The sequence below is a fragment of the Podarcis erhardii genome (genome assembly GCF_964252035.2).
Source record: "Podarcis erhardii genome assembly, chromosome: 14".
NCBI classification, from domain to species: domain Eukaryota; kingdom Metazoa; phylum Chordata; class Lepidosauria; order Squamata; family Lacertidae; genus Podarcis; species Podarcis erhardii.
In genome coordinates this window covers 41554696-41581799 of record NC_138503.1, presented here as the reverse complement: position 1 = coordinate 41581799, position 27104 = coordinate 41554696, and the positions used below count along the sequence as shown (strand labels likewise).

General features: G+C 45.1%; 2 protein-coding genes across 4 annotated transcripts in view; one reads left to right on the top strand and one right to left on the bottom strand.

Annotated features, from left to right (window-relative positions):
- Positions 1–873: 873 nt before the first annotated feature.
- Positions 874–20720, bottom strand: LOC309329160 (acyl-coenzyme A synthetase ACSM3, mitochondrial-like). Of its 3 annotated transcripts, none has more exons than XM_081839781.1 (14): positions 20611–20720; positions 15985–16256; positions 14446–14656; positions 12506–12713; positions 12240–12383; positions 10604–10760; positions 8977–9056; positions 7868–7991; positions 6491–6571; positions 5965–6066; positions 4409–4536; positions 4223–4322; positions 3212–3331; positions 874–1081 (listed from the first exon to the last, which is right to left on the bottom strand). In XM_081839781.1, the coding sequence occupies exons 2-14, from the start codon at positions 16204–16206 to the stop codon at positions 995–997; spliced, it is 1764 nt and encodes a 587-aa protein (XP_081695907.1). In that variant the 5' UTR covers positions 16207–16256; positions 20611–20720; the 3' UTR covers positions 874–994. The 3 variants fall into 3 exon arrangements, with proteins under 3 accessions (XP_081695907.1, XP_081695905.1, XP_081695906.1); XM_081839779.1 differs by having other exon boundaries at positions 15985–16260; positions 20611–20718; XM_081839780.1 differs by having other exon boundaries at positions 15985–16260; positions 20515–20627.
- Positions 20700–27104, top strand: part of LOC309329168 (acyl-coenzyme A synthetase ACSM5, mitochondrial-like) — a 19377-nt gene continuing 12972 nt past the window's right edge. The window contains exons 1-3 of the mRNA XM_081839794.1: positions 20700–20840; positions 23229–23450; positions 26826–27036. Of these exons, the coding sequence (XP_081695920.1) occupies positions 23262–23450; positions 26826–27036 (400 nt within the window). The 5' untranslated portion in view covers positions 20700–20840; positions 23229–23261. The remainder of the gene's footprint in view (positions 20841–23228; positions 23451–26825; positions 27037–27104) is intronic.

Sequence of the window (27104 nt, the reverse complement as noted above, 5' to 3'; positions counted from 1 at the left end):
ACTAAATGGGATTTAAAAGAATTTAATATTGGCTAGATTGTGTCCAGCTGAATTAAAAGCCTTTTCTCCTGCTTCAGTGATGCTGGCATCATTCAGCATAGTACATCGTTGGTGGGAGCTACTCTTGCATGGTGACCACCCGATCCCTTGTAGTTTATATCACCCTGATGCACAATAGAGACTGGACTTATTCAGGTTGCGGCCAGGTTGTGTCTCTAGAAGGGCTTTCTAGCAGGGGTGCCCCAAGAAGCTTGCTGCCAGTAACTATGTGGAATGTTGAAATGAGCATGTGTCAACAGTGCTGTGAAGGTCCTTATTTATAATCCCAGACAGTTCACTTGCTTTGAGACAACTATGGCCCCATTGCAACAACTTTTACTCCCCTGATTTTTTCGGTGGCCTGGGTGTGGAAGCTGTTGGGTCAACAGGAGATCTGAACAGATCGACACCCTTCCATTCTGTCTCTACAGGGGAGCAGGGAAAGGAACTGGCTAACATGCTTGATTACATGTCTAGCTTGTTCTTGTAGCTCCCTGCAGATTCGTGGTGATTTTTTAAGCTTCTGAGCTTTGGAATCAACTTTGTGTTGGCATTTTCTCCAGAGTACACTGTGTTCTTTTCTGCACGCGACTCAGCATCTGGAATGAGAGTTATGCTTTGCTTTGCTCAACCTTGCAAGATGCTTTTTGGATTTTATATAAATGGGTGGAGGGAGATGCTCAACCACTGATATTCCCCAAATGTCTGATCCTGCACTGCTTGTAATATACCTCAAACTCTCCAAGGGAGTGGGTATGTGAGGGTTGGGGGTTTTTTTGCTGTGTGTGTCTGTGTGTGTGTGTGTGTGTGAGAGAGAGAGAGAGAGAGAGAGAGAGAGAGAGAGAGAGAGCTGCAGCATTGGGGTTTAAATACAGAGGCTGGCATGGCAAGATCTTGCAACATAAGGAATCAATATAAAACTCAGAACAGGCGCTGTAGAAGTAAACAGCTAAATCTAAGCTTTCCCCCACTCTGCCTTGCGCAATTCGTTTCTTCTGATTTTCCCACTGATTGTCTTTGGCAGATGTGGCACAAACTCCACCTGTTGGGCAAGAGAAGGAATTACAGTGAGCCAAAGAGGGGGCAAAACATACAGAGGTTTTTTTTTATATGGAGTCTGTTTGTGGAAAGCAAACAGTAGGGCTCTACTTACCCCTATTTCAGGGATGGAGGATCTTCCAGCCTGTGAGCTACACCACCTGTTGTGGACTGGCTGGATGCTGAGGAATGGTGAGAGGCACCAGCTGGGGAACCCCCCAAGAGAGGACGACTCAGAGCCAGGGGATTGGTGGTAGGTCGAGGATGAGGGGTCAGAGGGAGCAGACTGGGAGGAGGAGGTGTTGGCAGCTGAAGAGGCAACAGGTTTAGTGAGAAGGAAGAGGCTGTGGCAGAGAGCAGTGCAGACTCAGAGGCAGGAAAGGAGAGGGACCAAGAGGCAGCAATGAGGCAGGCTGCCGAAGAAGCCAGGGAGTCTCACTTTTCAGCTGTAACCAGCTCCCCTCCCCCTTGGTCTCCCAGAACACGAAGAGGAATGAAGCGGGCACAACAAAGGGTGGTAAGGTGAAGGAGCCTCAGGGTGCTGGGGAGGAGTCTTAAGAGAGCAGTGGGAAGGTGGGGACCTTCAGTTCTTGCAACTGCTTCATTGGGCCAAGACCTGGCGGGAAGGGTTGCCATGATCACGAGGCCAGTGCTGTTTGCTTCTTTGAATGGAGAGTTAACTTTGTGAGTTATTGCTGACCTGCCCCGACTCCTGCCTTGACACCGCCCTACACCTGATGCCAGATGTGGGGCAGGTAAGGTAGGGGCTTAGCTGCTGGGCAGTGGCTGCAAAGCCCCCTCGCACAGTTTCTGAATCACCCAACAACCATCTGGTTTTCTGAAGCATTGTGCCAACCAGGATCAGGCTCCTTCACGTTTATTTATATATAAAAAATTGTATACCACAGTTTCCTTGAAAAATGCCCTAGTGTCTTACAGCAATTATGATACAATTAAAACAGGACATTATAACACAATTAAAAACTGCACAAACATTAAAGCAGTTCACCAGCTGATATGAGGGCAATGCTGTTGAGTTCAGGTGTGCAGGATAGCTCCCTGCAAAGTATCTTCTCATTCTTCTCTCAGGCTGCACACACACCAAATATTTAAAGCAAACTACCACTGCACCTGGACACGGGTGGCGCTGTGGGTAAAACCTCAGCGCCTAGGACTTGCCGATCGTATGGTCGGCGGTTCGAATCCCCGCGGTGGGGTGAGCTCCCGTTGTTCGGTCCCAGCTCCTGCCCACCTAGCAGTTCGAAAGCACACTTAAGTGCAAGTAGATAAATAGGTACCGCTTTATAGCGGGAAGGTAAACGGCGTTTCTGTGTGCTGCGCTGGTGCTGGCTCGCCAGAGCAGCTTCATCATGCTGGCCACCTGACCCGGAAGTGTCTCTGGACAGCGCTGTCCCCCGGCCTCTTAAGTGAGATGGGCGCACAACCCTAGAGTCGGACACGACTGGCCCGTACGGGCAGGGGTACCTTTACCTTTACCTTTACCACTGCACCTGAGTCCAGGGAACTGTAGTTTGTTAAGGGTGCTGGTAGCTTTGTAAGGGGTGAACTGTGGTACCTAGGATTCATTGAAGGAACCTGCATGCTTTAAATGTATGCTGTGTACACAGCTTCAGAGATTGACTGGCATTTTTCCAAAGGTTTGACAGAGCCTTGCCCCAAGGGACTCACAGTCTGCTAAGGCACAAGGGAAATACTAGAGGAGAGGGAGGGCAATGAAGACAGGAGTAAATAAGAGATGGATGTGTTTTTCAGTTTCAGGCACTTCAGTTTAGATATAGAAAGGTATTTGATGAAGGGCTCGTTCCATTCTGTGGACAAGATGAGTTTTGAGGATTGATTTGAAGGAAAGGGGAGGTGGACTTACAGAAGCATTCTGGGTAGAAGTTGCAGGCATAAGGAGAAACCAAGGGTGGGGTTATTTTAGAGAAAAGGACACATCCACAAAGCTCAGGGTGGTAGAGCTGAATGAACCCAAAGGAAGGATATAAAAGCTGGCAGGTGCAGGGACATAGCCATGGAGAGTATTGAAGGCAAGGACATGAAGCCTGTGCAGTAACTGGGCAGAGTTCGGAAGCCAGTGCAGGGATCTAAAGGAAGCTAGATCATGGCTTACCTTTCTAGGATACTTGTAAGGAGCAGTGACTTTTTTGACGTGATCCTGTAGCTCCTTAATCAGTGCTTCTGGGTCGCGGGAAACGTAGTCGGGTGCCAAAACCACAAAAGCTTTCACAACCTTAACACATAAATATGTTTGATAAAAGATCATGAAGACTTAGCAAAATATTCTTTGGGCAGATTATAACAATGGATCATTTCCAACGGTCCACGACCAACCCAAAGAATGGTACACTCTGTGTGAGTGTGTGTGTGTGTGTGTGTGTGTGTGTGTGTGTGTGTATTGTGTCCTTTGGCTGCACCACCTTTTTTTTAACAGGCAGCCGAAGAGATGGACTGTACAGCCACAAATCTCTTAAGCCATTTTACTGTGCCAACTTAAAGCTAAGCATGCCAATTTAAGTGGCTCGGGGGATTGCTGCTTGTACATCCCAGCATAAGGTGTTCAAATCAGCATGGACCATTGTGTTCTGGAACATGAATTCCTTGTGGAGTTCATAGGCTTTCAAATTCAAAAAAGAACATGTAAACACCAGCAGGATTTCGACTTTTCAGAGACGTCTTTTTGCTTACAACAAATATGAACTATAAAAAAATCTAATTTCAATTATATGACAGTTTAAAAACTGGGGTTTCTTGGCAGTGGCATCCGCTCTTTGGAATGCCCTTCCATAAGATGTCAAGGAAATAAACAACTATCTGACTTTTAGAAGACATCAGAAGGCAGTTTTTAGTGTTTGATGTTTTATAATGTTTTTATATGTGTTGTAAGCTGCTCAGAGTGGCTGGGGCAACCCAGCTAAATGTAATAAGTAATAAAATTATTATTATCATTAATATAGTATAATATAATAGTAATAGTAATAAAGTTGTTGTTTTGTTGTTGTTGTTGTTGTTGTTGTTGAAGGTGCTTCATGCATTCTGACCTTCACCCATTCAAAACAGCCAGCAAACTGTTTCCTCTGTTTTAAAAACATTCCATACTGTAATACAACTCGACTCTTTTTACCTCCCCTCTGATGGAATCTGGGCTGCTAACAACAGCGGATTCTACGACTGCCGGGTGTTCTATCAATGCACTTTCTACTTCGAATGGTCCAATGCGGTATCTTGGAAACAAAAGAGAAGGCTTTGAAGGGACCTTCTGATACTTGGTCTGCAGAAAATGCTTAGCACCACATAGAAGGTGCGTTACCCAGCAGAATTGATGACGTCGTCGGCTCTTCCTACGAACCAGAAGTAGCCATCTTCATCTTGCATTCCTCTGTCCCCGGTGATGTAGAAGTCCCCGCGTACAGTTGAATTCGTTTTTTCTGGATCATCCTGGGAGAGGTGAATAGGTACTTATAAAAAGCACAAGCATGCTCATGCTTGCAAATTTAGGCATAGCTGAGTGTGTGTATATATAAGTGTATATGTGTGTATGTTTATGTATACTGTATGTCCGTCAGGAGGTTGTGGACTCTCCTTCCTTGGGGGTTCTTAAGCAAAGGTTGGGTGGCCATCTGCCATGGATACTTTAGCTGAGATTCCTGCATTGCAGGGAGTTGGACTCAATGGTTCCTCGGGGTCCTTCCAACTCTATGGTTCTATTATATCTATATCACCACTACAGTCATACCTTGGTTTTCAAGCAGCTTAGTTCTTATGTTTTGGCTCCTGAATGCCACAAACCTGGATGTTAGTGTTCCAGTTTGCAAAATATTTTTGGAAGCCGAATGTCCGACAGAACTTCTGCGGCTTCCGATTGGAAGCAGGAGCTTCCTGCAGCCAATCAGAAGCCACACTTTTGTTTCCAAACGTTTTGGAAGTCGAACGGACTTCCAGAACGGATTCCGCTCGACTTCCAAGGTACGGCTGTATTATTTTTATTCATTTCCTCCTGCTGTATCAATGCTATTTGCCACACCCTTCTACCCTATCATGCCATAAGACTTGAATTAATAATACTGAGATAAGGCAAGTGCCATATATAAAGCTGGTGAATTATACCATTTGTGGGAGCAGGTAAGTATTCAGCCCTTGGGTTAACGGTGAACATTTTAAGAACACCAGAAGAAAAGGCACGTTATGCTTGCACATTGCACTAAATCCAGAGTTAAACACAGGGGTAACCAAGCTTTCTGGACCAACAGGGTAGATATTGAAGAAAGTACCATGGCTGCCATGGGGCAAGGCATAACACAAAATTAAGAGCGGTAATTACTGCTCCTTTCCACCCCAAGCTGTTTCATGCTTACAGTGGGAAGGTATGTATCCAATGCTAGTCCTACTCAGAGTAAGCACATTGAAAGTAATAGAATTGACTAACTTAGGATCATTCATTTCAGTTGGTCAGCCCTCAGTGCAACGTACAGCCCTATAATTCTGGCTAGTCAGTGTCTGTACATGGAATTTGTGGGGTGGGGGAGCACCATTTAACCTTTGCTTTGCCCAGTAAGGTTTTCCTGGGCATGCCTTTGCTCAAACTTTCAGTGTTGTGTTTCTTTCTGCTCGGTCAATGGTCCTACAAGACAAGACGCCTGGTCTTCCTTGCTCTCCAACTCTCATTCTGAGCCCCTCAAATGGCTACTAAGCCACTTCAGCCGCTGCAATAGCTTCCAAGTTTCTGCCACTTGTCCAGCTTTACATCTGTAGCTGGAAGGGCAAGATGCTACTCTGATTCCTGGAGATCCGAAAACTAGATCAAATTCCAAGTAAATAACTTAACGGCTTCTAGTTCTTACTTAGCCGTGCAGTTTGCATCCCTACCGTGTATCGAGTGAAAAGACAAAATGGCCGCGTCGGTTTTATTCGGATAGCAATATCTCCTTCTTTCCCAGGAGGCAATATATTGCAGTTTTCATCTATTATCTAAAAGCAAAGAGAAAATAGTCAAAAGTCATAGGATCCATTACAAAGTTGGACTCGGGGGTGGGGTGGGAATCAGGTGGAACAGTGAAGGGCAATATCTCACTGCTACAGCACCTGTTTCATATCCAGAAGGTTTCAGGTTCAATCCCTGGCATCTTGGAGTTGGGGTTGGTGAAAGATGATGTCTGAAACCCTGGAGAACTGCTGCCAATGTAGACGATGCTAAACCAGATGAACCAATGGTAACTTGAAACGAGGCACCCCAGTATGGTCCACTTTAGGCTGCCTTGTGCCTTGCGCATGAATCCCAAACCCACCAGTTAAAGACCAGCTGCTTAAGCTAGGGGTAACCAACTTCGTGACCTCCAGCCTTGAGGTCCCCCCCCCAAATAAAAACTCCTAAAACCAGCACAGCATACTGTACCTGAGTGTCATAGGCCGGGGAAGGCTTCCCCATAGAGCCCGGCTTAATTTTCATCCCCTTGAAAGTTCCACAAACCAGCACCTGTTTCAAGTAGTGAAAAGCAAAGCGTGGCTGATGAGATTTTGGTGGGTGGGGGGCAGAGGCACAGAGAAGGGTACCAACTTGAATAAAATATTGGGGAGGCCTAGGTAGGCCCTGATCACAAGCACACGCATGCCATTTGAATGGCAATGTCCATCAACTTTGTGGGGGGGTGGCCTCAAATATTTTATTGGGGGGCTGAAGGGGCCTTGGCCCCTAGGAGGTGGCTCCTATGGGCACAGAAACGCTAGGTGACATGTCAGCGAAAAGGTAGAAAAAGTGGCATTCTAAAAGCACTGGAGAAGTCGTATGGCATTCCAGTACGGTGTCTACTCAGCAAGTAGTTCTCAGGTTCAGTTCCTGACATCCTCAGTTAGGGCTGGGAGAGACCCTTGCCTGAAATCCTGGAGGACTGCTTCCAGTCAGTGCAGACAGTACTGAGCTATATCGGCCACAGTGCTCTGACTCTTCATAAGGAAGCATCTTAGGTTCATGTAACTAATCTGGTTGCATGCTGTCAAGACAATTAATTGGTTGGTCTCATTAATTAGATCAATGTTTAAATGTTGCAGCCCTGTTAACAGGTACATTAAGCCTTTATATCTTATTTTGTTGTGAGTTTATGGGTTATAGACACCCTAAATTCCTGGGTCCGGTAGGTGTTAGAATTTAATCAAGGCAAGTGTTCAAATATAAGCCAGATTACTTTCCTGACCAGGAAGGCAATGAGCCAGACAGCAAGTGGATGGGGCCCCTCCCTCTGCTCAGAGTTAATGAGAAGAACGAAAAACCAGGGTTTGGAGTTGGCTAGAATGTGACCTGGAAAGTAGATGTTTCAGCTTGGTAAAGTTAGAAGAGCGGGAGAGAGCATCAGAGTCATGGCTGATGTCTGTCTGGGTCCAGAACTGCAGCTATGGGAGAAGCAAGACCCTCGTGGATTATTAATGTTGTGAAGCCCTCCATCGTAGGCTCAGGTTATATATATGTGTAAATAAACCATTTATGATAAAGACACCGCAGTCTCCGCTGTGCCTCATTCTGTGAACTGCCCTGAGATCTTATGATGAAGAGTGGTATATAAATTTAATATATAAACAAACAAATAGATTCCCAAAAGGAAACACAAACCCAGGGTGAAGTGCCTGAAGCCCCCTGAAATTTTGCACCACTTGCGGGGGGCATGCAAGTAACTTATTTTTGCTTTTTATGTAGCAGAATATGGACATCCATTGCAGCTTCATGAACCTTCTGAAAGCAGAAAGAACACCCTGCACTTTAAAAACTGCCTAGCGTTACCGTCTCTGTCTGCCCGTAGCCTTCATAGATATCCAGTCCTGTTTTTGTTTTCCATTGCTCCATGATTTCTGGGTTCATGGGCTCCCCTGCGCTCACGCAATGCTTCAGGCTGTGGAATTTATAACTTTGGATAAATGGGGGAAGGGGAGAGAGAGAAACATTTAGATTTCAAAAGGGTTCATAATCAAGAGGTTATACAATTAACCATGGTTTGGAGAACATGGATAGACAGAAGTGTTTCTTCTAATAAAGCTAAATGGTTGGAGATTCAGAAAACATTTATTTACACAGCTAAGCTATGAAAATATAAATGGTTTATGGGGGAAGCTTTCTAGGTTGTGTGATGTGTTCATCTCTGCCACCTGCCAGATTTGGTCCATGGAGATTTAGAAGCAATAAGGTTTCCTGTTCCAATTTTCCAACTCATAGTATAAGATCTCCCACTTTATCTTTGCTCCTACCTCCAGAGCTAGAACTGGAAGTCTGCATATGTGTGTAGAGCTGCTTGTTAACAGCAGTCTGAGCAGCTATAGATTCCTGCCAGTCATTCATCCTAGACTTGCCATTGATCGATTGCTTTTATATCCCACAGTCTTCCCCAAGGAGCTCAAAAGGGGCGTACATTGTTCTCCTCCTCATTTAACCCCTCCCCAAACAACCCTGTGAGGTAGGCTAGCCTGAGAAGCAGTGACTGGCCCGGTGAGCTGCATGACTGAGTGAAGATTTGGTCTCGCCGGTCCTACTCCAACCCAGCCTTTCTCAGCCTTGGGTCCCCAGATGTTGTTGGATTACAACTCCCATCATCCCTAGCTAGCAGGAACAGTGGTCAGGGATGATGGGAGTTGTAGTCCAACAACATCTAGGGATGCTGGGTTGAGAAAGGCTGCTCTAACAACTACACCACACTGGCTTTCACTGGCTGCTCCACACCAGGGAAGACAATAAGTGTTTTCCTGCTTAGGCTGGGATTTTGTCTCAGCAAATGCAATGATAAGTGGTGCCAATATTAAAGCACATTAACATTACAAGTAGTAAATAACAACAACATCTATATAAACATAAAGTGCTGCCTTCAGATGTCTTCTAAAAGTTGTACAGTACTTCTTTACCTGCTTAAACTGTGATGGATTAGCATCCCATAAGCAGTTGGAGCAGAACAGAATGTTGTTATAGGAAACCTGGATAAAGCCTAGATGATTATAAAAAACAATGGATCAAAATCTAGTTTAATACTGTGTACAGATCATAATATATAGCTTTTTGCAGCTATCAGTAGGCAGTTTTTAAAAAAGATGTGGCATACAGACATATTTGCTAATCCGTTCTCCAGCTGATTGATTTAAGTACTTATTGGATATGTATCCTGCTTTTCAACTAGTCCTCAAAGTAGCTTAACATTTATAAACACAACAGATGCATCAAGAATCACATGTTCAAAAACAGGAACAGGAGATGTTCTTTCCCCTGAAGGCAGTTGCTATAAATTAGCTCTCTGGGGGTTGGAGAGGGGAAACCCTCCTCTCTTCATCCTTGTAATTTAGCCTCCAAAAACAGCTATTAGCTTGTAAAAGCTTTCTTTGCCCGCCTTTTTACTCATAAGATGGGCAGGTTGAGGATGAATGGGGGACCCCTTTCTACTTTTACCAGCCTCTCATGAGTAAAAAGCTGGCGTGTTAAAATAAAATAAAATAAAATAATAAAATAAAATAAAATAAAATAAAATAAAATAAAATAAAATAAAATAAAATAAAATAAAATAAAATAAGAAAATGGGTGCCAGGAACCTCATCTAAATGTTGGCGAGGCTGCAGGTCCATAGGCTCGTACCTCCACATGTGGTGGGAATGCCCCAGAGTTCAATACTTTTGGATAACAGTGCTGCAGGAAATCTCCAAAATAACCAAACAGGTCATAGAAGCAACTCCAGAACTCCAGCTCCGTTAAATATATTCCGGGACAATAACACACATGCAAGGGACAAGAAATTCGTCACTTAATCATAGCATACTAGGGAAATGCTGAAGTTGCCTTTTGGGGCGCCTCAGGGTAAATTTTTTATTATAGCCCAAATCTCAGTTGAACGGGTGTATGTATATATCTCAATTTTAACTCATGAGCTATTGCTGCAATCTGCTCCGACTGTATACTTTATCTTCATGAATGTTGTTTTTATTGTGTTATGTGAGCTGGTCTTTGACTGTAATAAAAAAATAAACAAATAAACAAATGTCACTTAATCTCAGCAGCTAGAAGTATATTAATGCTTTTCAAGGTAAGTTTTTAGGTAACAAGTGACTTATAAAGTCTAAGTTGCAAGAACCAATGATCCCTATATTCTGAACGAAATGCTTGTTTAACCTGGAGGTAGGCTGTATGAATTGTGTATTGCTTTGTAACGATTTGTTGGGTCTCTGAACCGTAATAAAGGTGGATTTATAAAGTCTAAGAAAATAATAAAGGGATCGTTTGTGCACAATGTGGTCTGGCATGAGGTCTGAATTTAGGTAGCTGTTGGTTAACACTGTTGAAAGCAGATTAAGAAGATGAACTTGCAGAAGTGAGCTGGGCTGAGAGAGAGGTGAATGCTGCAGCCATCACAGGACGGCTTCACTGTGAGATAAATTCGATGCGTCTACTCAGCCAACATCCCACACAACCAGTTCGGTTGTATGAATCCAAACAAGGTTGAAAGGAAAGTCCAGTCCTTGAGTAACTAGTATAATACTTGTCCCTTACTTCAAGTACAGGGGTTGGCTCGAAGCGTGGCATGCTGTGAACGAACACACATGCCCCTTGGATCCAGGGTGCGAAAACACTGCTCCAAGCCGATTTTGCCCAGCCTGTGTCAGACGTATTCCAAATGATGTCCGAGGGGGTCAAATCCAGCCAATACCTATGTAACAGGAAGAAGAAGTGCAAAATGTTAGGAATTCAGCATCACACTGCTAGAAATGTTCCATCAGTGCAAGCATTTCTGGTTGTTTGCCTTCTCCTCCCTCTTCCCCCGTGTTGTTGTGGGGTTCTCCTCCCCCCACAAAAAATCCTGTGCAGAAGGGCAGGGGAGAAGGGAGAAGCCCCGTTGTGCTAGCTGAAATCATTATGTGGGCTTCATAACTAGTGGGATCAGTTAGTTGACCCCAGCAAAGGAGGCAGATTGCTGTCATACCTACGCAGCCTGTAACTGCAAGCCACAGCATTGTGAAGATCTGTTCTTGAACTATCTTAAGACAACTTGTTCATTTGGCATTCATCTTGATTTACTTTCACAAAGTGGTTAGACTAGATGTGGTCTTCATGGAGCATTTGTTCTGATTTGATTACGGGGTGGTTACATGACTGTGAGCATTCATCCTGATTTGCTTGTGGGGTGTTTCCATGTCTTCCCCGTTAATCATTCATTTATCCCACACTTTCAATGTGTTTCCTGTCACTTACCAAAGTCCATGTTTAAAGTGGTTTTGTTGTGGTAGGCCATCAGAACCCTCGAGTCCATTTTGAAGGCACAAACCTGAAGGCCAGTATGTATGTATGTATGTATGTATGTATGTATGTATGTATGTATGTCATAACACAGTCATAGGCAAACTTGGCCCTCCAGATGTTTTGGGACTACAACTCCCATCATCCCTAGCTAACAGGACCAGTGGTCAGGGATGATGGGAGTTGTAGTCCCAAAACATCTGGAGGGCCAAGTTTGCCTATGCCTATCATAACATATACATACTCCTTTATATTATTTTTTACAAACAACTCAAAGCGGTTTACAAAAGGTATGTGCTTGTATCCTCCTGCAAAAATGACCAGAATAATTCCTTATCTGGGTGCTCTCATGAAACCCAGTGTGGATCAGTTGGCAAGAAACTGCAAAAAGTTTTGTTGTTGTTGTTGTTTAGTCATTTAGTCATGTCCGACTCTTCGTGACCCTATGGACCAGAGCACGCCAGGTACTCCTGTCTTCCACTGCTTCCCGCAGTTTGGTCAAACTCATGCTGGTAGCTTCGAGAACACTATCCAACCATCTCGTCCTCTGTCGTCCCCTTCTCCTTGTGCCCTCAATCTTTCCCAACATCAGGGTCTTTTCCAGGGAGTCTTCTCTTCTCATCAGGTGGCCAAAGTATTGGAGCCTCAGCTTCACAATCTGTCCTTCCAGTGAGCACTCAGTGCTGATTTCCTTCAGAATGGATAGGTTTGATCTTCTTGCAGTCCATGGGACTCTCAAGAGTCTCCTCCAGCACCATAATTCAAAAGCATCAATTCTTTGGCGATCAGTAAATGACCAGAATAATTCCTTATCTGGGTGCTGTCATGAAACCGAGTGTGGATCAGTTGGCAAGAAACTGCAAAAAGTACGCACACACAAACCCTTTCATACCTTCCATTTACACCAAGGCCAATGCCATGACTTGCATGAGAATGTTCAGTCATTTTGGGAGTCCCTGTTGTCCCGCTGGTGAAATAGATAGCCATTGGGTCACAGCTCTTTGTGACTGCACAGTCATGCTCGGCAGGTGCAAGTCTGTAAGACACAGAATAAATTGAAGCCCATGTGATCAAAAGAACTACAGCCTTCAAGCACATGACTCTTGCCAAATGTGTCCCGCAGAGAGATTATGTATAGAGACAAGTCTGTATACTTACTTCAATAAGTCGCTGAAGTTTAGCCAGTCCTCCCTGTGGTTCCTTGACACAATGAGCTTGAATTCTAGAGATGGGCATTTGGAAGCTATGGTGTCTACTGCTGGGGCCAGAACCTGGTCAGTAATGATACATCTGGCCTTTGAAGTCTGGACTCGGTGGAGAATGTCTTTCGCCGTCAGTTGTGTTGTCCCAGGAATAAGAACGGTTCCTAATGAGGGATCAGATGATGAAGATTAAAAATGATGTCACATGTTTCCAACTTAAGAGTGATGAAGAAGTGGTTAGAGCAGGGGGAGGCAACCTAAGGCCTGTGGGCTGGATGCGGCCCAATCGCGTTCTCAATCCGGCCTGCGGATGGTCCGGGAATCAGCGTGTTTTTTCATGAGTAGAATGTGTCCTTTTATTTAAAATGCATCTCTGGGTTATTTGTGGGGCCTGCCTGGTGTTTTTACATGGGTAGAATGTGTGCTTTTATTTAAAATGCATCTCTGGGTTATTTGTGGGGCCTGCCTGGTGTTTTTACATGGGTAGAATGTGTGCTTTTATTTAAAATGCATCTCTGGGTTATTTGTGGGGCATAAGAATTCGTTCATTTTTTATTTTTCAAAATATAGTCCGGCCCACCACATGGTCTGGGGGACAGTGGACTGGCCCACGGCTGAAAAAGGTTGCTGACCCCTGGGTTAGAACATCTGCCGTGCATGTAAATGGTCTCTGGTTCAATCCCTGGCATCTCACACACCAAAGGCTAGAAAAGTCCTTTGCTTGAAACCCAACAGTCCAAGTCAGCTTCCTTTATTGCAATGGGAGCACTGAAGGCTTCAGATTTCAAACTGCATGGGGGGGGGGAGCGGGAGTTAAGGATCCAACTCACTGACTGGATCCAATCCCTGACCCCTGCGCTATGGTTAATATTTGGCACCCAGTTGCAAAACACAGCTGTGTGAGGTGCAAACTGAAGCTCTATTAAGGGTGTGTGCAGACATATATGGGAACAGGACAGAAACTAGGACTCCATCTGCATTATCCATTTAAAGCAGTATCATCCCACTTTTACAGTCATGGCTCCCCCCCCCCCCAAAGAATCCTGCGAATTCTCAGGCTGCTGGGAATTGTTCCCTTCAGAGTTACAATTCTCAAAGTGTTTTAACAGGCAATCCCTCTTCCTAGGGAACTCTGGGAATTGCAGCTCTGTGAGGGGAGCTCGTCCTACACTTGAGTAGGACCCTGGTAGAGACACATGCCTGACTGGCATGTTCCCTCCCTCCCGGTCAATCATTCAGGAGCTTCAAAAGCTTTCTGCCCGAACATCACAGTGACTGATGCCAACAAACATTGGCACACTTAGGGATCCGCAGAGTCTTCGCAGCTTGCGTAACAGACCTCAGCAACTCAGCATTTTGACTAATCTACCTTATTTACATATAAACACATATGGACCACTGCAACATGGCTCCCTCTCTCTCTAGCATCAGACAGCAAAGAGAATGAACAAAGGACAATAGTCCCACTTCACGGAACACAGTAACAAATATCCTGTCTCCGTCATTTCCCACTTTGTGAAATCAAAACATACCACATCATGTGATAGACAAAAATCCCATGACTGCAGTCATGGAGCAGGAATTCTAACAGTAGGGGCCTCCTAACAATCTCAGCACCTTTGACAAACGACAGTGCCCAGAATTCTTTGGGGGAAGCCATGACCGATTAAAGTGGTCTGATACTGCTTTAAATGTATAGTGCAGGCGGGTGCTAGAAGAGAAGCAGAGGGTGGGGAAAACATCTGTATAAATAAAGAACATTATCCATGAAAGGATGGCTCCAGTGTTTAGGCAGAGGTCAGCCCCTGAACTAGAAAAATAGGAATGGATTGATCCTGATCCCATATGGAGAGGGCCCATCCTGCTTCCTCCACCAACCAGCACCATGCTGCTAACCTGTTCGCATGCAAGCCACATTCAAGAGCCACCATTCAGGAATCCGTGGCAGGATCACAATGACTCTGTCTCCCCTCTGCAGGCCACACTGCTCAGAGAGCACTCTAGCTGCTTTTTTGGAAACGTGGGACAGCTCCACAAAGCTCCACTTCACTTGGTCTCCTTGGTCATTAACCCACCAGAGAGCTGGGCTTGTCGGTCGATTTCCTTCCTGTTGGAATGACAGAGTCAGCTGGCTGTAAACAACCACACTCAGTTGGCAGAAAGCTTCTTATGGCCAATTATGAAGTACTGGTTATAGCTATAGGCCTGTCAATTTTGGTTTCTCATGTTTCAGTTTTAGATTTAGTTATCTACACATCAGTTTGCATTTTAGTTTTTACTTTTTTTTGAGAAAAATCAGTTATCGTGAAAATTCCTCAGCAAAATTTCTCTCACTAGCCACGTTTTTGGATGCAATTTTGCCCAATATGTACAATTTTATAAAGCAATCTTCCCTAATACAATACATTTTTGTTTGTTGTGCCCACTAATATAAGCATTCATATTCACACTTTACCCTAGTATTTTGATTTTTCTAAACATTACTTGGGCTAGAGAATGGCACTGAAAAACTCACAAAAGTTTGAATTTCAAAGTGTTTTGTCCCATATGTTGTTTTGAAAAGTGCAGTTTAGGATGTATTTGAATGTGAATTGAGCTGAATTTCTGCCCTGTCCCTAGTTAAAGTCATTAATTTGTTAATTTGACATTTCCTGCTTTGCTTTGTCTTTGTAGATGTCTCTACTAGTGGGACCAGCACCAGAATATTGTAATGCTCCTGTTAAAAGGCACCAGCCAGCTATACCCTTTTCCAGTATACTCCGTTCCATTGCCCTCCCCACTGGTTTTCTAGGTCCACTCAATTTGCATTCTGAACCCACAGAGAATGCTCAGTCCTCATTGGTCTGTTTGGTCCCCCCTTAGGAGTCCCCCCCCAAAAAAAAAATATTTTGTACCTCTACAAACTTTGTATCCCTCAGGCCTGCTGATACCTCTTTGAGGGCGTATGGTGCAGTTTTGGGTTACTAAAATGTAAGTGGCTAGCTTGTGGCCCTCCATATGATGTTGGACTACAATTCCCATCATCCCTGAACATTGGGCATGCTGGCAGTTGAAGTCAAACAACACTGGAGCAAAGGATCTATTGAAATATAGGATCATAGCTGTCAACGTTTCCCCTTTTTAAAGGGAAATTCCCTTATTCTGAATAGGATTCCTCGCAAGAAAAGGAAAAAGTTGACAGCTATGTATAGGATGGAATTTAAAACACCCACCACACACTGGCTAGGGTACTGTGTAATGCCAAGCCACAGTAAACAAGGTTTATGAACCAACAACAAACCATGGCTAACAAGCAATGGTTAATTTGTGTTTAACAAACCATGGCCAAACTGCTAAGGTATATAAACCATGGCTTAGTGTTATGTGCAAACCAGACTGCTGTGTTGATGCGCCACATTTGAAAGACTTGACATGAAAAGTGACAAAAAATGTTACCTTTTCCGCCTCAGCCCAGTTATCTACCACATCTTTTGCAAAGTTGAAGTATTCTGGCACCTCTGGCTTATATTGTGGTTGTATGGATTCGTAGCCTGAAAAGTTCTGAGCAGCCAGGGCCAGCTGCCATTTGCTGAAGCTTCTGGAAGAAGACAGCCGAAGAGGCCAGAGAGCTCGAAAGGCCAAGGCCTTCGATAATATCATCGAGGTGATGCATGCCATAGTGAGGCCTTCCACAGTGTATTACATTCAGTGCATTTTTCATGAGCTGCCTACCTGAAATACAAAGGGAAACCATTGTACAACAGAAGATACTGATTTCTTCAGCTCGCTGAGAATTTCAACATTCTTTTTCTTTATTATTTTATGCAAAAACATTTCTAAACCACACACACACAAACACACACACACACACACACACACACAATCTCTAAGTATATACAAATAAATGAACCCTAAACACCACAGCGTGGGTGGCGCTGTGGGTTAAACCACAGAACCTAGGACTTGCCGATCAGAAGGTTGGCAGTTCGAATCCCCGCGATGGGGTGAGCTCCCGTTGCTTGGTCCCTGCTCCTGCCAACCCAGCAGTTTGAAAGCACGTCAAAGTGCAAGTAGATAAATAGGTACCGCGCTGGCAGGAAGGTAAACAGCGTTTCTGTGTGCTGCTCTGGTTCGCCAGAAGCAGCTTAGTCATGCTGGCCACATGACCCGGAAGCTGTACACCGGCTCCCTCAGCCAATAAAGCAAGATGAGCACCGCAACCGCAGAGTCGGCCACGACTAGACCTAATGGTCAGGGGTCCCTTTACCTTTAAACACCACAAAACAGTATACAGTCATACCTCTTGTTATGTTTGCTTCAGGTTAAATCTTTTCAGGTTGTGTCCCGCAGCGACCCGGAAGTACCGGAAAGGGTTACTTCTGGGTTTTGCTGCTCACGCATGCACAGACGCTTAAAATGATGTCATGCGCATGCACAGAAGCAGTGAATCGCAACTCATGCACGCGCAAATGCGGGTTGTGTTTTGCTCATGTTGTGAACGGGGCTCTGGAACGGATCCCGTTCGCAACCAGAGGTACCACTGTAATAAAAACAGGAATGAGGTAATAACAGGGTGCAGTCTTATAGGTCAAGAAAATTCTGGAGAGAAAGCATGTCTCTACAAGATGTCAGAAGCAATCATTGGATGATATTTCACACTTTGTTTGTTTGTTTGTTTGTATATTTGAGGAAGGGAATCTCTTAAAACAAGACAAGATTATCAAAACAGAAGATTACAAATGGAAATCAGATACGAAAATATGATAAAAGATCTGCATTTGAAGCCACACAATTAGCAAAAAATAAAATAAAATCATCCCCTAAAAACATCAACAACAAAAAAACCCGGTTAGAAAGCAAATCTGGAAAACACAATAAACATTCCACGTGTTAAAACATCTGTGGCATGTAAACACTGAAGTAGAATCTGCACCTCTTCACCTGACTATTGACCATGTTGGCTGAGGCTGATGGGAGCTGAAGTCCAAAACATGTACAAGGCTGCTCCATTGCATTATACCTCTGAAGTGTCAGTGGGCTCTAGTGCAGTATTCTTCAACCTTGGGTCCCCAGATGTGGGTGGACTACAACTCCTATCATCCTTGACCTCTGGGCTAAGCTGGCTGTGGATGATGGGGGGACACTGGTCATGGGGCAAGTGAACCTTTCTTGTTCCTTTCTCTACTGTTCCAATGATTTGTTCTGCCCTCCATCCCACGTCTGAGTTTTGGTTTAAACTGGAAGAATGTCTACAACGAATTCCAGAACCGGAGGCTACAAAAGCCACATTTATAAAACACTACAGGAAAAGTTACAATGATGTGTTTGTTCATACAATTGCCCTGATGTAAACCTTCAGATTATCTCTGAACCAAATTTACCACACGGGACCATTTTGTCCCGGGAGGGTGGGGCTCATGCTTGCTATCCTGAGCTACTTCAAGGAAGAATGGGCTAAAACAAAGGAATGGAAACCAAGTTTTTGTTTCTCAAACCCTACCAGGTTTTCCCTCCTATTTAAATTCTGGGTTATTTATGGCGTTTTCTTCTGGGGTATTTGTAAACACGCCTTGAGAAAATAATCTCACAATATGTGAAAGAGAAGAGTGAAAGATAGATAAAGATTGACTTGTCTTCTAGATGCTCACATGTGTTGCTGGCCATTGGTCACATAATCACCCAAATAAATCCTGATATAATCATAGTTACAAATATGGTCTTTGAGGGGGGTGTGCCTTTTATCAATGCACATCTGTTCAACGTTGGCAAAGGGGAAGAAACAGAAAGGAGTAGTAGGGTAGTTATCATCATCTTCTTCCACATTCACTGCATACATTTTAAGTGATATGTTACCACTTTAAACAAGTCATGGCTTCCCCCCCAAAACCCTGGAAGCTGTGGTTTGTTAAAGGCAATGCTTTTTTAAAAAAAATTTTAGGGGTACTGTCATTTTGACTCAAGAAAATCACAATTTTATACAGTGGTACCTCTGGTTGCGAACGATATTCATTCCGGAGCCCCATTCGCAACATGAGCAGAACACAACCTGCGTCTGTGCGGGTCACGATTCACCACTTCTGGCATGCGCATGACGTCATTTTGAGCGTCTGCGCATGCGCGAGCGGCGAAACCCGGAACTAACCTGTTCCATTACTTCCGGGTCACCGCAGGATGTATCCTGAAAGAACGTAACCTGAACCGAATGTAACAAAAGGTATGACTGTACAGTGGTACCTTGGGTTAAGTACTTAATTCGTTCTGGAATTCCGTTCTTAACCTGAAACTGTTCTTAACCTGAAGCACCACTTTAGCTAATGGGGCCTCCTGCTGCTGCTGCGCTGCCGGAGCACAATTTCTGTTCTCACCCTGAAGCAAAGTTCTTAACCTGAAGCACTATTTCTGGGTTAGCGGAGTCTGTAACCTGAAGCGTATGTAACCTGAGGTACCAATGTACTTCAAATTGGGAAAATAAATACAGTAAATGGACAAAAGTACAAAGACTCACAAAATGTTGAGGGGTATGCGTATCCCTGTGTCCCTCCAGAAAAAGCACTGGTTAAAGGTGTTGAGTGTTGTTAGAAGACCCCTATTCCCCTCACAGAGCTATAATTCTGAGTTCCTCACAAAGAAGGATTGATAGTTAAATTACTCTAAAGTCACTTATAAATAACCCACTCAAAGTTCTTCTTTTCCTTCCTTGCCTTGTCCTCACATGGCCAGGGTTAATCCAGGTCAAATGCAACAGTGCTTGCGGAAGGAACACAACAGTTAGCAGGCTGCTCAAAAACTTTTAAAATTAGTTACACTTTTCCACAAGGGTAAAAACTGAACAGGGTAGTAGTGCATTTTGTCCACTATATCTCTCTCTCATATCGAACAGCAGGCCGAAACACCCCCAGCCAGCTGGTCTACTCATGAGTAAAACCCTCCAGAAACAACTACTTGATTTAGAGATCTCCCTCCTTGAACTTGAATCTATAGCAGCTATTCCATCAGGCTGAGAGAGAGGGATTTCGATGAAATGGCAAGGTCTCTCCATGGCATCTTCTGAAAAATTAGCAACGTTTCGGCTTCTCTCTATTCCTGCTGTTACCTGCAAGAGTTTGTTACTAAGAATTCATGCCTGAGCTTGTTCTTTCTCCCTTCTCCCTCCCAGTCCCTTTTTCCTTTTGTGTTGTGAGCCTGAGGGAAGGGACTGTCTTTTTTCACTGATCTTTTAAGCCTCTGTGGGAGCTTTTGTTTGACAGAAGAGTGGGACAACCACCACCACCACCACCACTGCAACAACAACAACAACAACAACAACAACACAGCTGGGCCAACCCGCTATTTAGACCCCAATGTTCCTTGGGATGTCTTCTCTCGGAACTATGCTTTTTAAAGATTACAAAATCCAGAAACGGACTTTAAGCAGGGAGGATGCAAACTGCAAAGAAAAGCATATTGTTCCAGGTTAATGCTAGGATTTATTCTGGGGAAACCAGTTTGCCTAGCCTTAAGGGACTTAATAAAAGAAATTAGGTTTGAACAACATACCATTCCGTCCCATTTGGAAACACCTGTATAACTGCAATGGTTTTATTTGGGTTTGTTTTAACATGGAATATTCACAGAATCACAGAATTGTAGAGTTGGAAGGGACTACGAGGATCACATAGCCCAATTACTAATTAATTATTATTTAATTATTAATAATTAATAAACTAATTATTGATTATTATTTAATTACTACTAATAATGGTGGTTGTTGTGACCTGCCCTGGGACCTCATAGTTGAAGGTCGGTTAAGAAACCCCTTAAAAAGAATCTATTCGACATCAACTGTGTTTGCCTTTTTTTCAACGAGCAATCTGCCCGAAGTGTGGCAGCAGCGAGCGAGCGAAAGCCTGCGCGCTCTGGGGCCGAAGCGCTTGGACGAGAGAAAGTTGGGACAAAGAAAGCGAAAGCGAGAAAGCAGCCCCGCCACGTCGGAAGCTGTTCGATCACCCCGATCTCGGCCTCCGCGAAGTTCAGCGAGCAGCAGCAGCAGCAGCAACACCGCCCAGGGCGAGAGGAGGAGGAGCAGGGAGGGGAGACACTTACGCCGTTGCCTACAGTTTGTTGGACGGACTTGGCGGAGGCAACTTGGCTGATCTCGATCCCTCGACGGCGCCACTCGCCCCGCGCCAAGAGGAAGGGGCCGTCCCTGCCTGCCTTGGGGGAAGAGGCTGGCCCACCCAGGCACTTGTTGCAGAGGAGGACGGACTGGTCCGGTGGAGTTTCCTCGGCCGCCTCCCTGGCACTGCGCGGAGTCCCCCGAGGAAAAAGCCAAGGTCAGTGAACTCTGGACTGCTTCACGGTGGGATTCAGTCGCATGCCTGCCAATACAGCAATCAAAGGGCATAAGAAGATGCAGGATCAGGCCAGTGGCCCATCCAGCATGCTGTTCTCGCAGACGTCTGCACCAAATCTTCCAAAATTCAGCATCCTTGGATGCTCACGGGGGTCTAGGTAAAGGTAAAGGTAAAGGGACCCCTAACCATTAGGTCCAGTCGTGGCTGACTCTGGGTTTGCGGTGCTCATCTTGCTTTACTGGCCGAGGGAGCCTTCGTACAGCTTCCGGGTCATGTGGCTAGCATGACTAAGCCGCTTCTGGCGAATCAGAGCAGCGTACGGAAACGCCGTTTACCTTCCCGCTGGAGGGGTACCTATTTATCTACTTGCACTTTGACGTGCTTTCGAAGTGCTAGGTTGGCAGGAGCTGGGACTAAACAACGGGAGCTCACCCCGTCGTGGGGATTTGAACCGCCGACCTTCTGATCGGCAAGTCCTAGGCTCTGTGGTTTAACCCACGGCGTCACCCGCGTTTACGGGGGTCTAGTGGGATGGGGAAAGGAGGAAAGCTTGTCTCTGTCCACACAGAGCACGCAGATCCACAGAGGACTGTAGAACATCGAAGCTGTTTTATCTCAAAGCAGACCAATGGTCCATCTAGCCGAGTGTTGTCTACACCGATTGGCAGCAGCTCTCCAGGGTTTCTGTCAGGCAGGAGCAGGCATAGGTAAATTCGGTCCTCCAGATGTTTTGGGACTACAACTCCCATTGTCCCTGACCACTGGTCCTGTTAGCTAGGGATGATGGGAGTTGTAGTCCCAAAACATCTGGAGGGCCGAGTTTGCCTATGCCCGGGCAGGAGGCTCTTCCAAAGTTTTGCAGGAAGGGAAGTGATGAGGAAGTGCTCTTGGAAAGTGCGAGAGAACACTTACAATCATGGAACTGTGGAGTTGGAAGGGACCCTGAGGGCCATCTAGTCCAACCTGCTGCAATGCACTCGTTTTGTGCCCCCTAAGTGCAATGAACCGGTTGCCTGGAAATCCCTGCTGTGTGTCGTGATGGAAGCTGAGCTGCAAAGGGTTGCTTCCAGCTAAGTTTTATCAAAAGCGGTCCCATTGGACTAGCCATGCCCATTGATTTCAGTGGCTCTACTCGGATTAGGATGACCAGTGGACACCATTGCAAGCATCTTTAAAAGGTGGACTCTTGATCATTGGAGGTATTCAAGCAGAGATTGGATGACCATCTGTCGGGGATTCGTTAGCTGGGCTTTCTTCATTGCAGGGGGTTGAACAACATGACCCTTGGCATTCCCTTCCATGTCTACAATTCTGTGATTCTTTGGGCAGGGGGGGCTTGGTGGAGAGGGTGGGGTCTGCTCTGCTCCAATGTGATTGCACCACGATTGTTTGAGAGATTTCAGTCAGGTAATCTGGACGGCTTGGCTTCACTCCATCCCCTGCCCCTGCTCAATATCGTGTTTCTTACTTTGCTTACATAAAAGTGTTTCCCACGTGTTGCACAGCGATATTGTGAAACTCTCTCTGACTCTCTCTCTTCCTTCTGTTTATTTAGCCTTTTATTTAGCTGTTTATTGAGCCTTGTATACTTTGTTAGCCATGGGACGCGGGTGGCGCTGTGGGTTAGACCACAGAGCCTAGGACTTACCGATCAGGAGGTCGGCGGTTCGAATCCCCGCGACGGGGTGAGCTCCCATTGCTCGGTCCCAGCTCCTGCCAACCTAGCAGTTCGAAAGCATGTCAAAGTGCAAGTAGATAAATAGGTATCGCTCCGGCAGGAAGGTAAACGGCGTTTCCGTGTGCTGCTCTGGTTCGCCAGAAGTGGCTTAGTCATGCTGGCCACATGTCCCGGAAGCTGTCTGCGGACAAACGCCAGCTCCCTTGGCCTATAGAGCGAGATGAACACACAACCCCAGAGTCGGTCATGACTGGACCTAATGGTCAGGGGTCCCTTTACCTTTACTTTGTTAGCCAAGGACCCTCAGAAAATCGGGAGTCAGCCCCTTCTCTCTTCTTTGTACATATAATGAGACATCTGCAGCATGTGAAAACAGAGCATCCTGCACAAACATCACTCATCCATTTTGCAGGGTGGAGTTTGGGAGATGAGCTGATAGGTTTGGGAAGCTCAGGAGTAGAGCATCTGCTTTGAGTGCAGAACGCCCCTCGTTCAATCCTTGACATCTCCACATAGGGCTGAGAACATCCCTTGAGAGCTGCTGCCAGTCTGTGTAGACAACACTGAGCTAGATGGACTCAATATAAGTTGGTTTCCTGCATTTGGGATCCATAAGGTTGTGGCTCTGCTGCTATATTGACTGCTTTGAGGCTTACAGAGTCTTCAGGGTTTTTCTGCTCTCACTGCAGAGAGACCAAGCTGGTTGATGCCCTCAAGTTGCCATGAAGACCTTGCTTCGATGCTTCTGGAGCCTGCGGCAGCCTCCCTGCACTCTCTTTCGCCAAGCCAAGAGACACCTGGCCTCTCCAATCATCTCGCATTACGAAGCTATAAACCATGGTGAACTGGATGTGCCTGAGTATTTTAATTTTGCCAGGGATGTACTGGACAGGTGGACCCAAGAGGAAAAGGTAGGGGTTTGGCTGTTTGTGGGGGGGACAGGTAGGAAAACCAAATATTAATAGTACTGTAGTGCACTTGGTCTCCCTGGAGCACAGAGGAACCTGAAACTTATTTTTTAAAATAAAAATTAAACAATAGTAACATTTATATTCTTCACAAAGTTTATACACCTCTTGATTGTAACAACTACCACCACCAGCACCACAACAACAATCCCCAAAGCGGTGTATAAAACAGATCAAACAAATTATCAATAAAAATGAACAACAATAACTTGAGATTTTTGAAATTTTGAAATTTTTAAATAGCAGTAGACTACTAAAAACAGATTAACGCTTGCATCAAGAAGAAATACTTCAATAATGCACAAGAATAAAGAAAAACAATGCAACTGAATAATTTTTTAAAAAGTGTGTATATATATGTGTGTGTGTGTGTGTGTGTGTGTGTGTGTGTGTGTGTGTGTGTATATGGGTTGTTTCATTCACATTCCCTGGAGGGAAAATATTTTGATTAGTAATATTTTTTAAAAGGGTTTATTTTATTCATAAATATCAGGATGCCTTCAAAGTCTTAAGATATTCTCATTTAAAGAGGAAAAGTTACTAAGAATTCCACATAGTAGCATATTTCACAGGAGCCATTTGAAACATCAATAATATACAAAATATTTTTTTGCAACATAGTTGAAAATGAAGCATAGAGGCTTCGTTCAGCGATGTGTTCCCCAAACTGAAAGATGCAGGGAAGTCTTGGATTCAACCCTCCAAGACCGCCTGATTCTTGTGTCAGGAGCATCCTCTTCCACAATGCCGCCTTCTTCTTCTTCTTCTTCTTCTTCTTCTTCTTCTTCTTCTTCTTCTTCTTCTTCTTCTGCGATCCCTTGTAGCTGAGGAAGATTGCCTTCCATAAACACGGTTTTAACAATGAGTCCGTAAGTGACTGTGGAGGCCAATTCTGGATCCACACGTCCTTCCACAGTGGGGACATTGGTTTCTGGGCTGGAGTTGATCACGGTGTAGATTTGCCAAGCGTGCCTTCCTCTTAGCACATTTCTCCCTTGCATCCTGAGTTCGAATGTCTTCAAAGCCCATGGCACCTTTGGTAAAGGCTGTTCTCCAATTGGAGCGCTCGCAGGCCAGTGTTTCCCAGTTGTCTGTTTTTATACTACATTTTTTAAGATTTGCACTCATTGACATAAACTAGACAGACCACTGCTACTTTGAAGCTTCCCTGCCAGAAACGTGTCCCAAGTGTATTGTCACTGAAGGGTTAACAACATCCCATCCTCCCTTATTTGCCTACACCACAGCATAGAATAATGCAGTTCAGTGATGTCTTTAAATCTCTTTTGTTGACCACCAGCATTACACTTTCCATTTTTAAGTTCAGAATAAAGTAGTTGGTTTGGAAGACGATCGTCAGGCATCCGCACAACATGACCAGTCCAACGAAGCTGATGTTGAAGAATCATTGCTTCAACACTGGTTGAAGCACCTTGCCTTTAATCGCCATTTGTTCCCTCTGCTGACTTCAGCTGTAGCTCAGTGATTAAGCATTGCATGCAGAAGGCCTCAGGTTCAGAGAGACCTCCATCTGAATCCCGGAAGAGCTTCTGACAGTCGCTGCGGCACAATATTGAGACAGATGGACCAATGGTCTGACTCAGCCTGAGGCTGCTTCCTGTGTTCCTTCTCTCACACATAGGAGGGGGAAGGCCACTTAAGCGAACGGCTCTAGCTCAGTGATATAACATATGCACACAGAAAGTCCTGCGTTCGATTCCCGGCATCTCCAGTTAGGGCTGGGAGGGTCCTGTGCCTGAAAACCTGGACAGCTCCTGCAGGTCAGTGTAGAAAAAAACAGAATAGATGTACCAATGGACTGGCTCTTTCTAAGGCATCTTGCGTTCCTATGATGTAGGCCTGTGACATAAAAATATATGGAGTTTGGCTGCAGCTGAGGAAATAACCCACAAAGTAATGGCGCTGACAGGAATAGAGAAAAATGGTTCCTTTTTTCAGCTACCTGACATGAAGTTGTTTTAAATGTTGCTTTTAATGCTATAACCCATCCTAGGACCTTAGGTTCAAGGGAGAGTAATAAATGATTTACTTCAATAATGATGATGATTACATTGTTATTATTAATAATAAAATTAATACTTACCTGACTGCTGGCAAGATTGACAGGAGTGTTGATGCCTGCTGATGTTCATTGCTTATCTTTAGCTGTCTAGTTATATTTTGTTGAACATCCTTGAAAATTAGTAAAAAAATACTTTGGAAACAGCAGAACAGAAGCAAGATCCTGGCACTAGATATCACATACATACAGACACACACCGCCGCTTTCCTTTTTCTTTGCCTATTTTAAAAAAATATTTTAAATGAAGAATTCCCCATAATACAGTAAGATTACAACTACAGAAAATACAAATCAAATAAGTAAAATATGGAGTCCTCTCTTAAAAGTACCATATTTTTCGCTCTATAAGACGCACCAGACCACAAGACGCACCTACCGTATTTTTCGCCCTATAGGACGCACTTTTTCCCCTCCAAAAATGAAGGGGAAATGTGTGTGTGTCCTATGGGGCGAATGCAGGCTTTCGGTGAAGCCTGGAGAGCGAGAGGGGTCGGTGTGCATCGACCCCTCTCGCTCTCCAGGCTTCGCGGGCCTCTCCGCAAGCAGCGGGAGCGCTCCTGCTGCTTGCGAAGAGTTGCCTGCGTGCTGAAGCCTGCGTGCGCTGAGCTCAGCGCATCCAGGCTTCGCGGACCTCTCTGCAAGCAGCGGGAGCCAGCGCTGGGCTCCCACAGCTTTCAGAGAGCTGCCTGTTTGGGGGCTGGGGTCGGGGGAAGCTCGGGCGGGCCTCCCCTGCCCCACCCCCAAGCCTGGGGGGGAAATAATTTTTTTCCCTTTATTTCCCCCCAAAAAAACTAGGTGCGCCTTATGGGACGGTGCGTCCTATAGGGCGAAAAATACGGTAGTTTTTGGAGGAGGAAGACAAGAAAAAAAATATTCTGAATCTCAGAAGCCAGAACAGCAAGAGGGATCACTGCTTCTGGGATAGCTGCGCAGCCTGCATTTGCTCCATAAGACACACACACATTTCCCCTTACTTTTTAGGAGGGAAAAAGTGAGTCTTATAGAGCAAAAAATACGGTAATTCTCGGCCCTTACCACTCACAGAGAACAGTAGCTCCTGCTCCTCCCAGCGCTGACCTGGGATATTTCCTTTCTCCTCCAAGTCCGAGAGACCCAACATTTCCCTATCTCTCACCCAAGGTCCTCCATCGGCCACAACTGACCACACTTCTATATGATTCATACATATAAAATGGCTCTGTGGATTAGGTTGTTAATAATGTCTTCTCTGCTAGGATGGAAAGAGGCCTCCGAACCCAGCCTTCTGGTGGGTGGATGACCAGAGCAAAGAGGTGAAGTGGAGCTTTGAGGAGCTGGGAGTCTTATCCCGGAAAGCTGCCAACATGCTGGCCGATCCCTGCGGCTTACAGACGGGCGACAGGGTCATGGTGGTTCTTCCAAAGGTTCCCGAATGGTGGCTGATGAATGTGGCTTGTATTCGGACAGGTCAGTCAAGATTCGAGGAGAGAAAAGAGGGGGCTCCCTCCCCAGAAAAAGTGCTGTTTTCCCCAGTG